Raw genomic sequence first — 12046 nt, forward strand, 5'->3', positions numbered from 1 at the left:
ACAATTGGGAGAAGATATTTGCAAACCACATATCAGATAAGGGGTTAATATCCAAAATATGCAAAGAACTCATACAGCTCAACAACAAAAAAATGAACAATCCAATTAGAAAATGGGCAAAAGATCTGAACAGAGATTTCTCCAAAGAAGAAATACAGATGGCCAACAGGCATATGAAAAGATGCTCAACATCATTAGCTATCAGGGAAATGCAAATCAAAACTACAATGAGGTATCACCTCACTCCGGTCAGAATGGCTATAATTAACAAGACAGGAAACAACAAATGTTGGAGAGGGTGTGGAGAGAAGGGAACTCTTGTTCACTGCTGGTGGCAGTGCAAACTGGTGCAGCCACTATGGAAAGCAGTTTGGAGTATCCTCGGAAAATTAAGGATAGATCTACTGTATGATCCAGCTATTCCACTGCTGGGTATTTATCTAAAGAACTTGAAAACACAAAGGCATAAAGATACTTGCACCCCTATGTTCATTGCGGCATTATACACAATAGCCAAGACCTGGAAGCAAGCTAGGTGCCCATCAAGGGACGAATGGATAAAGAAGATGTGGTATTTATACACGATGGACTACTACTCAGCCATAAGAAATGACGAAATCCAGCCATTTGTGACAACATGGATGGACCTTGAGGGTATTATGCTGAGTGAAATAAGTCAGAGGGAGAAAGTCAAATACCATATGATCTCACTCATAAGTAGGAGATAAAAACGACAAAAAAAAAAAAACACATAGCATTAGAGATTGGACTGGTGGTTACCATTGGGGAAGGGGGTAGAGGTGAGGGCAAAAGGGGTGATTAGGGTCACATGTGAGGGGATGCACTATAATTAGTGTTCGGGTGGTGAACATGATGTAATGTATCCAGAATTAGAAATATGATGTACATCCGAAAAAAATAAAATTTTTTTTTAAAAAAAGACAGAGACAGAGATCAGAGTGATGCATTCACAGGCCAAGCAATGTCAGAAATCGCTGGCATCTCCCAGAAGCCAGAAGAAGAAAGGGAGGATTGTGCCCTAGAGCCTTCAGGGGGAGCATGCCCCTATGACACCTGGGAACGTGTTTGAGGAGAGAGTTGGTCAAAAGAATAGACAAGGACCCTCAATTAGAAGGACTTTGGTGACTTGAACCAAAGGAAATTCCCAAAGCGTTGTAAGAACCAAGTAAGACTGGGAGTTTAGCTAAAAGTGACAACCATAATCACAGAATATGAGAGCCTTAGAAATAAACAGAAATCATCTAGTCAAAAAAACTTCATTTTACAAGGGAGGAAGCCCAAATCTCAAGTAAAATAACTCACCCGTATCACTTATCTCTGCTGAACCTTCAACCTCTCCCTCACTGCTGATGCTTCCTCTTGGTCCTCCGTCCTGCTCAAGCGGAAAGAAGTTCTCACCCAACCCTCCAACCGCCTCCCACCCGAGGAACCTACTGCCTTAGAACCATCTTCTTTTCCCCGCCAACAGGGAGGGAACTTTTCGAGATGTCCACCCTTGCCATCTCCACACCTTCACCTCCCACTCTTCCTCAACCCACACCAGGGCAACTTCAGGGCCCATCGCGCCCCACAAATAGACCTGCTGACCTCCCTAAATGACATCCATGTCGCTAAACCTAATACATATGTTTTACGTATTAATTTTTTTTAATTTCTCAGAAACATTCAAATCTTTTGGCCTTTTTCTCCTCGAAAAACACTCTTCCTAAAATGTTGATGATTCAACACACTCCTGGTTTTTCCTCCTTCCTCTAGCCCCCTGCATTGATTTCTATTACTGTTCTACAAGTTACCACAAGTTTAGCAGCTTAAACAACATTTGTTTATTGTCTCACACTCTGTAGATCATAATTCAAGACAAGCTTGCCTGGGCTCTCTGCTTTGGTCTCACAAGGCCAAGTCAAGGTTCTGGAGGCTCTGGGAAGAACTTGCTTCCAGCTCATTCAGGTTGTTGGCAGGATCCAGCTCCTTGCAGCAGCGGGACTGAGGTCCAGGTTTCCTTGCTGGCTGTCTAAAGGGGCCTCATTCTCAGCTCCTTAAAGCTGCCACTCTTCCTTCTCACGTGGCCTCCTCCATCCTCAAAGCTAGTGACAACACAGAGAATCCTTCTCTTGCTTGGAATTTCTCTGAATTCTTCTGTCATCAGCTGAAGGAAATTCTCCCTTTTAAGGATTTATTTGATTAGGTTGGACCCATCGAGATATCTCCATTTTTAAGATCAACTGTGCTGTACAACATAACATAATCACATGAGTGAATTCACAGTCACGGGTTTCCAGGGATGAGGGCATGGGATCTTCGGGACCATTCCTAAAAATTCTGCCTACTATACCACCCCATTGTTATTTCCTTTCCTGGCTCAACCTCCTCCAACCACCTTTCAATGTTGGAGATCCTCAGGCTCGGTCTTAGGAATACTTCTCTTCTTCCACGTACTGCCTCTGAAGTCAATCTTCCTCATCTATCCCCATGCCTTCAATTACCTTCTATGGAGCAATAACTCCCAAACTTACATCCTGAACTCAACTTCTCTTCTCAACTCCACACCATTATTTCAAACCACCTGTTCAACGCCTTCACTTGGAGATCTCACAGACCTTTCCAATTCAATACACCCAAAGTTCAGGTAACATCTTCCCTACCCAAGCCTGGTTTGCAGCTATAGCTCCTCAAAACACAGCACTACAAAAAGCCCACTGCAGAAGCCAAAAACTTAGACCCAATTCTGTCATTCTTGACCCAAATTCTCTCTACATCACTCTGAATATTCATTCCATCACCAAATTTTTAAGAACACAAAAGATCTCAATAGACATTTATCCAAAGAATATATATGAATGACCAATAAGAACATGAAAAGATGCTCAAAATCGTAAACCATCAGGGAAATGCAAATAAAAACCACAATGAGATATCAATTCATACCCACCAGGTCGGCTATAAGCAAAAAAAAAAAAAAAAAAGGCAGCTATAACAAGCCTTCTTAAGGATGTGGAGAAAAAAATACATACACACACGAACATGTACACACACACATATAAACACAGATAAGGGGGGTGATTTTTTATTTGAAACAATTTCAGGCTTACAAAGTGTTTCAGGAATAAAAAAGAACTCTCATATATCCTACACCCATATTCCCTAATTATTAACATTTTACCACATTTCCTTGGTCACATATATGTCTTTCTATCATCAATCCACCTTATTTTTTGGTTCACTTTGAAGTAAATTACTGACATCAGCGCACTTCACCCAAAACAATTCAGAATGCATACTATTAACTAGAGTTCAGTATTTGTCTACATTGTTTTGAAGTAAAATTTACAGAGAAATGCTCGATTCTTCAGCACACTATTGGAGGAGTTTTGACAAATGCATAAACCTTTATCTAGACAGAGAGATTTCCATCACCCCAGGACTTTCCCTCCAGTCTCCGTCCATCCCTGTCTCTATCCCACCGGGAAAGGCAGAGAGGCGTGACCCTGGGTCCCCTGAGCCCATTGAGGACACTCACAGCATAGACTGGGGGCGGGGGCCAGGCCTCTCTGGACTGACCACCCACCAGGGAAGCCTCAGGCCTCCGCCAGCTGCTGCAGCATCGAGAGGATCCCATACAGGGCAGACAGGGGCTTCTTGGCTTCCAGATCCCAGGTTGACCTGGGGCTATCCAACTGCATCTTCAGGCCACACTCTTCCAGCAGGCCATAGGTGATGGCCAAACCCTCCCCCTGGAGTGGGGCAAGGAGGTTGCGCTTGATGATGAAGGGAATGTTCCAGGAGTAGCTGAAGTTGGGCTCCAGGATGCTCCTCACCTAGAAGAAACAGTGTCAGAGGTTACAAGTCAGCCTTTGAGGTCAGGAAGAGAAAACCTTCGTCCCAAGAGCCAGAGGTCATGCAGGGTAACTGAAGGGAGAAAAAGCTTTGGCGTCAAAGGGACCAGGAATCATGTCCTGATCATGGCCTATGATTGATGTGATTATGGACACGTTATTGGAAATCAGTGAGCATTGGCTCTTCAGCTGCTAAATGGTGATACTAAGATTTACCCTGCAGAGCAGTGGTGTCGGGAATTAGATATGTATATGCATGTGTGTGCAATGTGTGTATGTATATGTGGACATCTATATGCATAGATGTACTTATATACACATATCTATGGAGAGAAAGAGAGAGAGAGAGAGCAATTTGCAAAAGGTGACCGTGTAAGTAAAGCAGGGCTGTTACTCAGATCTCCTGAGCTCCCAAACACATGTTCTTGTATGGCTATTTTAGAACTGTGGGTGCCTCTGCAGGGGTTGCCATGGAAACTGACCCCCTCCTGAGGTAGCCTCATACCTGCTGGACCTGCTCTCCAGAAGGAGATGCAGCCCCAGTGGCCACAGAGGGAGCCGGACTCCCCTCCCAGCAGGAACCTGTGCCATCTCTCTTTTCTCTGATTCATTCTTATCTCTGGTTCCCTCACCCTCTTCCCTGGATGCTGGCCCCTGGGGATTTCTCACCAGCTCCCGCTGATGGAACAGGATCCTCTTCTCCTTGGACTGGGCCAGCAGATCATGTTGGATGTCACTCAGTACTGGGGACAGGGAGACATATGGGGAAAAACAGTGATGAAGAGTCAGATTTTCTTCCCTATTGTGAACAAGGAGACCCTGTGAGAGAGGAACTCTGAGTCAGAGGAATAAAACCCATGAGACTTGAAGGTCAAGTTCCCTGCCCGGGAAGTCCTCCTGCTGTTCTTAGGATGGTCTCCAGGATGCTACATAACATGGTCCAGAGGATGGGATTATGAGGCTGGAGCCGGGAATCATTCAGCCCCAATGATATGTTAGCTGGATTTAGGCCGGTCTTGCTAGGCCTCAGGCTCTGTGTCACATGTAGAGTTTATCCCATTAGCCCTTGGAGACAGGCGTGATGTGAGGATGAAAAGTCATAATATCTGAAGGGCTTTGGAGAAGTTCATCTAACTCAGCCCTTTCAGGGGTTCTGGGGGACCAGCCTTGTGACTCTCCCGCTCTTCCTCCAAATCACTCTTACCCATTATGGCCTCAAGCAGGTAAAGGATGGGGTACTTTGGTTTAACCCATTGATATCTTGAGTCCTTTCGCAGTTCATTTAGGATGGTGCCTCCAGGGCCATTCAAATGACCCAAGTGTTCCTGTTCAAGCTGTAGAAGACAAGTATTATTGATGACAATGATGATGATGATGATGATATTTTCCCTGTAAATTCTGTGTCTATAAGTGATTAACCAAGGGGTGGCTATAATGGCTCTCTACCTCACCCCAGGGGATTCCACATGCCCTCCATATGCGGGGGCTGCACTCGCAGGCCTTGGTCACTGGGCACATGGCTAGAGTCCCAAATCTCAGACATCTTTCTCGTTCCCCTGGCATTGCCCCATTTCTCCTCCCCGATGTATCTTGGTAGCCATATCTCCTAAACATTCGCCCCTTCACAACTTTGATCAGCCTTAGGCAGCTGTGGGACCCCCTCACCATGTCCATGAGGTCCTGCAGGGCCCCTCTGTCCCCGAGCATGGCCAGGATATTATGGAATATAGCAGCCTGGACGTCCGTTGAGAGCTGGGCCAATGCCTCCATTTGCTGGGAAACCTCCTCTTGTAGGTGCTTGAACTCTGCCCTCAGGCATCAACATCAACCAGAGAATGGAGACAATTCTTAGATTAGAACATTCCTGAGATGATAAGCCCTTTCCCATCAATATGAGCCAGCATGTCTATCTCTTTATCTACCAACCCAAAAGTGTCTCTGTGGATAGCATGCTTGAGCTCTGGAGATGGAGCTGTCATAACAGGATAGAAAGATGGGCAATCCCAATGCTCTGAAATGAGCAGGCAGAATGCTGGCAGGAGAGAAGGAGATTCTGGAAAGTGGAAGAGAATGACAAGGTGCTTGTTTCTGGACGTGTGTGGAATAGTGTGGATTCCAGCTTTGGGCTCTAGAGATGAGAATGTTAGGTGCTGTGGGCTCAGATTCCACATCCTTTGGGTGGGGATGGTATGAGGATTAAATGGGCTTGTGTATATGAAGTGCTTGGGGGGGTAGCCCCCAAAGATGGTCACCCTTCTTATCTCATCATTCTGCCTGTATCATCTATGTCCTACAGAATTCACCAAGCAGTGGGTGTTGGGGGCACTCTGCTTCTCCCCGGACACTCCAGGTGGCCTCATGGACGCCTGCTGAGAGGAATAGGGCCCCAGAATGGAGGCTCCTGGGAGGTGATTTCCATTTAGTTCACTGCTATGTCCCCAGTGCACCGAATAATGCCTTTGCCTAATGGGTCCTCAGTAAGTGTTTGTTACACGCATGCATGAATAAATGAATGAAGAAGCAGGACTGTAAATTTGGGAGTAGAGTGCAGTTTTCCAAGTTGCATGGAAAGCTCCCATTTGGGTTCTCAGCCTTGCAGTTTCCCACCCAGAAGGATCAGTTTCCCTCTTAATAAACACTCACCTTGACCAAAGGGTGTCTCTATTCCTGCTAGAAGGGAATCACAAGTGGTCATCTTCCTTTCTCATCCCCCTAGATTTGCTTTAGGGGTACTTTGGAGGATTCTGCCCTCCTACCACCTCCTCCCTCTTGCTTAACCTCTTCCTGCTTCATCTGGGTCCATCCCTCCACCTCCTCAGCCTTCTCAACCCTCCCCATTCCATAGAAACTAGGGCCACGCCCTGGGGCAGTGGTGACAAAGTCTGGGGCAATTTGCCCTGCTCACCAGATGTGTGCAGGAAGGACCCATCCCCGCCTCCAGCTCACACACGCTCACCTCTTTGTAGGCTGTGAGGAATCTCTCCTATGAGGCCAAGAAGAGAAATGAAATTCCCCACCCAAGGGTTAGTCTCTCAATACACACAGTTTTCTGACCTTCTGCCCCCTACTTCCCCAACCCGCTCCTCTCCATCCATTCCTGCCGCTTGCCCAGGGGCCAGATCCCAGTGCCTGGGGAAGGGCAGCAAAGGCAGCACTGGTGTTGTAGTGACAAAGTCTGGGGCAGTTTGCCCTGCTCACCAGATGTGTGCAGGAAGGATCCATCCCAGCCTCCAGCAAACACACACTCACCAGCTTTGGGGGTGCAAGAAAGCTCTACTGTGACTAGAAGAGAAACAAAATCCCCCGCCCAAGAGTTAGTCTCTGAAGACACTTACTTTCTCTGACAATCTGCCCCCTACTTCCCGGACCCCCTCCTCTCCGTTGCCCAGAACCCAGTGACTGGGGGAAGGGCAGCAAAGGCAGCACTGGGGTTATGGTGGCAAAGCCTGGGGAAGTCTGCTCCGCTCACAGATGTTTGCATGATGGACCCCATCCCCACCTCCAGCTCACACACACTCACTTGTTCAGGGGGTGCAAGAAATCTCTTCTATGGAGCCGAGAAAAGAAACGAAATTCCCCGCCCGAGGGTTAGTACCTGAATACACGCAGTTTTCTGACCTTCTGCCTCTACTTCCCCAACCCGCTCCTCTCTGTTGCCCAGAACCCAATGCCTGGGGGAAGGGCAGCAAAGGCAGCACTAGGGTTGTGGTGGCAAAGGCTGGGGCAGTCTGCTCTGCTCACAGATGTGTGCAGGAAGGACCCATCCCTGCCTCCAGCTCACACACGCTCACCTGTTTGAGAGGTGCAAGGAATCTCTCCTATGAGGCCAAGAAGAGAAACGAAATTCCCCACCCAAGGGTTAGTCTCTTAAAACACAGTTTTCTGACCTTCTGCCCCCTACTTCCCCAACCGGCTCCTCTCCATCCATCCCTGCCCCTTGCCCAGGGGCCAGATCCCAGTGCCTGGGGAAGGACAGCAAAGGCAACATTGGGGTTGTGGTTTTGCAGAGAGGCCTGGGGGAGGGATAAGATCCCACTTTCCTGCTCAAAAACATCCACTGACCCATCCCTGAATGCTGCACAATTTTCCCTGGAAAGAAAGCAGAAGTGCTCACTCATCGGGAGTTAGTCTCCCCTCCACACACACAAACACACACACACACACACACACATACACACACACACACCCCTGTGCCGGTCCTCAAAGGAGAAAGGTGGCTTTCCTTGTGGCCAGGGGCCCTTGCCAAGGTCAAAGGCAGGAGAGACTGGGAGGCAGTGGAGGAGTCTGGCCAGGGGAGGGTCTCCCTGGGGTCTGTGGGGCTGAGGCCCTTTCGTGGCTCTTAGCCTCTAAAAGAGGTCAGGGCTCAGCAAGTATGAGGTCTAGACAGAGAGCTCACTCAGCTCTAGGACTCACCTTCTGGAAAGGTGTTCTGCTTGTCATCATCTGACATGAGAAGAATGTCTGGATGGAAAGAAGCCAGGTCAGGAGAAACAAAGTCACTCCTGCTGGAGTTATTCATGCCCCACACTGCAGCCCCCAAGGATCCCTCTTGGCCTGATGCAGCAGATTATCTCAGGGTGGCCTGGGGACCCCTTGCGTCAGAATCAGCTGGGATGCTTGTGAAACTCAGAGTCCCTGAGCTCACTCTGTCTCCTGAATCTGACTCTCTGAAGAGCACCCTTAAATAAGGGCCTCAGTGATCATTATGCAGGGAGCCGCCTTTGTAAGGTGAGGGAAAGTGCTTCCTCCCTCCTCCTTCAGGAAGGATTGAGAGAGAGTGTGTGTGTGCATAATGTGTGTGTGTGTGTGTGTGTGTCTGCGTGTATGGTGAGAGCATCTCCTCATCTCCAAGGACCTGGACCCCACTGTATCAGGCTGACCTCTAGCAGGGACTTACATTTTGGCAGGGAGACGCCAGGTTTGGTGAGCTAGTGGTCTTCTCAGTGATTACAATTCCGCCTGTGTATGCAAGTATGGTTTGATGCAAATGGTTTGTCTGTGTGGAGTCAGAACCCATAGCCAATGTGTTGGGACACTGTTCATTTTGAGGCTAGTGAGGGAGGGAAGAGATGTAGATAAAATCCTGCATTATGCTGTTAGAACACAACATCTGAAGTTCTGTTTGTGACTGTGGTGGGATCTTAGGGGTAACCTGGGGACGGCTCTGTGGCTCCCCCAGGTGAGCTGCTGAGCATGGCAGGACCTTGAATGAATAGAGATGGTCAGGATTAGGGCCGCACTTTTCCCAGTGTGAAGGACACCTCTCCCTTGGGCACCCCTTTTGTCCTTCTCCATGTAAGAGACTCTGTATCTCCTGTAGCAACATTTCCGTCAGGCCATCCTAGGGGTTGGCTGTGGGTCCTGGGGCGTGTGTGTGCCATGGACAGCTGAGAAATGATGTTCCTCCTCTCCCTCAAGAGGCGAAGAAGGGAAGGTTGCCTGCTGATGGTCTCTCCCTGTCTCGTTTCTCTTCTCAGGAGAAGCAGAACCCCTCTCCCCATCTCCTCCTTCACCCTCTGCTTACCCCAGCCATTCTCCTTGAAAACCAGCTGTTTCCTCTTATAGGCCATCACCATGCCCTTCTGCAGAGTCAGCTTCTTCTCTCTCACTTTGAGACGCTCTCCCGCTTCTTTACCCTGGGGAGAGAAACCAGGTAACATGGTGATAGACACATGTGATTTGAAAACTCAGATAGATCTGGAAAAAACATGAGAAAAGGACTCAGCTGTCCTCTGATCTCATCCCCTCTAATCCTGATTTCCAGTTATTGCTTTTTTCCTTCTTTTGTCCAGTATTTACCTTCACATTTCTCAATCTCATGTTTGTATTGCAATGATCTGATTTTTTTTTACCAGATTTAAGTATATCCATGTACTTTATCCTGTTGATGATGAGGATTTCATTTTCCTAATCTTCCTCTCACTCCTCATTTCTCCTTCCCCCATCTTCCTAAAATATTCATATCCAGTGTCTGTCTAAGTTAATACTCACTGTTTACTGTTGGGGAGACTGCTTCCCCTCACTCCAGATCTTTCCTTTATCACTTAATTAATGTGATAATCATGTGCCCTCTCTGCCTCCTACTCATTCTCTCTAGGGATGTATAGGGTACATTTTTTAAGACCTTGTATATCTGAAGACAACTTTATGTTATTCTCAACTTGATTGACATTTGACTGGACATGGAATTCCAGGCTGGAACTCCTTGGAATGCGACTATTTTTTCCTTTTTAGTAATATTCATGATTTTCTTCTTGAAGCAAGTGCCCGGAGTTTCACACCTAGGTTCTATGGTGTAGATCTTTGTTGACTCATTAAACTATGCCTGCAGTTGGCATTTTCCTTAGTTCTCAGATCCTTTCTTGTATTATTCCTTCAATGATTTTCCCCCACAGCATTGTGTCTCTGTTCTCTCTTTCTGGAATTGCTATTATTCAGAAGTTGGATCTCTTGATCCTCTAAATTTTTTTTATTAATATTCTCTTGTCTTCTTAATTTTTTTGGAAATTTTCTGACTTCTCTATTTTTAAAATTTTTTGACTTCTAGTTTCTAGTCCAATGTGTAAGGAGCTTGGAAGTCGTCATTCCATCCTAACCACAAGTAAAAAGCTGAGCAAGCTGAAAAACCAACAACTCTTCTTAGATCTGTCAGAGAAGCGAGGTCACAGAGCAAACCAGTGCCCTGAGAACTGGAGAGACAGAAAGGCGTATATAGCGCATCACCTTTTATGAGGGCAGAAACCCATGAGCAGAAACCTCCACAGGAACCAATGCTGCGGTAGGAAAACCTGAACTATAGCTGACAAATTGCTGGAGGCTCAGTGTGGACAAGTCTGGGACTTAAAAACTCCAGTGGACCCAGTCGTGAGAGGGGCCTCGCACTTTTGTGAGTTTTCTCTCCAGGAGCTCTACCAGATTCTCACAGCGAATATCAGAGAAAAATTCCCTCATGCTTCAGGCAGTGGGAGGGGGAAAGCAACCATTTTGAAATCTCTCAGAGCATTCTGTTCTCCTTAATATGGCCTGCCTTAAGAGAAACTACTTTGCTAGAGCCTAACCTATTGGGGTTTTACGAGAGCCAAACAAACCTGATGGAAGAGAAACACCCAACTCCAGCCTCTTCTATCCTTCCACGTGGGGAAAAGGAAATATCCAACTCTAGCTCCTTCTAGCCATCTGTCCTACCTAAGGAGGGGGGCACCTGGAGAGTACTGAGAAGCTCTTGTGAAATTCACAGAACAAGGGCACAGGCTCACTAAAAACCTGAGACCCAATCACGGGACTATAGAATGGTACCCTCTGCCCCTTAGAGTTTACCATCACGTCACTAAAGGCCTATTTATCAGAGGTCATTCTACCCAGTATATCATGTCCAACTTTCAAAAAAAATTACAAGGCATGTTCAAAAGCAAAAACAACAGTTTGAAGATTCACAGCAAGCATGAGAATCAGATTCAGATATAACAAGGATGCCAGCATTATCATACAGAGGATTTTAAACTACTATGATTAATATGCTAAGGGATCTAATGAAAAACATAAGCAAAATGCAAGAACAGATGAGTAACGTAAGCAGAGAAATGAACATTCTAAGAATCAAAAAGAAATTCCAGAGAGATCAAAAACACTATAAGACAAATAAAGAATGCCTTTGATTGGCTCATTTTCACAGCTGAGAAAAAAAATCTCTGCACTTGAGGATATCTCAAGAGAATCCTCAAAACTCGGGGTGGGGGGGAGGGTGAAAAAATAGAAGAGAATATTCAAGAACTGTTGGACAATTACAAAAGCTGTAATACGTGTAATGTGAATATATAAAGGAGAAGAAAGAAAGAAAGGAAGAGAAGAAATATTTGAAGCAATAGTGACTGAGAATTTCCCCCAAATTAATGTCAGACACCAAACCACAGATCCAGGAAGCTCAGGGAACTCCAGCAAGATAAATGCCAAATAAACAAAAAACAAAAAAACCTTAGACCTATAAATATCACATTCAAACTGCAGAAATTCAATGATAAGGAAAAATATTGAAAGAAGTCAGAGGATTAAAACACCTTATCCATAGAGAAGGAAATTTAAGGATTATACGCAACTTCTCCTCAGAAACCATGTCAACAAGAAGAGAGTGGAATGATGTATATAGGGTTAAGGGGGAAAAAATCAACCTATAATTAATTACATATCCTTCAAAA

At 46.1% G+C, this 12046-nt stretch overlaps 1 protein-coding gene across 1 annotated transcript in view; it reads right to left on the bottom strand.

The window, feature by feature from the left end:
• Positions 1-3318: 3318 nt before the first annotated feature.
• The window catches only part of GSDMC (gasdermin C), a 30007-nt gene continuing 21279 nt past the window's right edge, over positions 3319-12046 (bottom strand). The window contains 10 exon segments of the mRNA XM_070480905.1: positions 3319-3836; positions 4524-4597; positions 5059-5188; positions 5520-5659; positions 6498-6524; positions 6811-6837; positions 7053-7136; positions 7646-7672; positions 8268-8315; positions 9379-9490. Coding sequence (XP_070337006.1) covers positions 3597-3836; positions 4524-4597; positions 5059-5188; positions 5520-5659; positions 6498-6524; positions 6811-6837; positions 7053-7136; positions 7646-7672; positions 8268-8315; positions 9379-9490 — 909 coding nt within the window. The 3' untranslated portion in view covers positions 3319-3596.

Source organism: Equus asinus, chromosome 12, assembly GCF_041296235.1.
Source record: "Equus asinus isolate D_3611 breed Donkey chromosome 12, EquAss-T2T_v2, whole genome shotgun sequence".
Classification (NCBI taxonomy): Eukaryota; Metazoa; Chordata; class Mammalia; order Perissodactyla; family Equidae; genus Equus; species Equus asinus.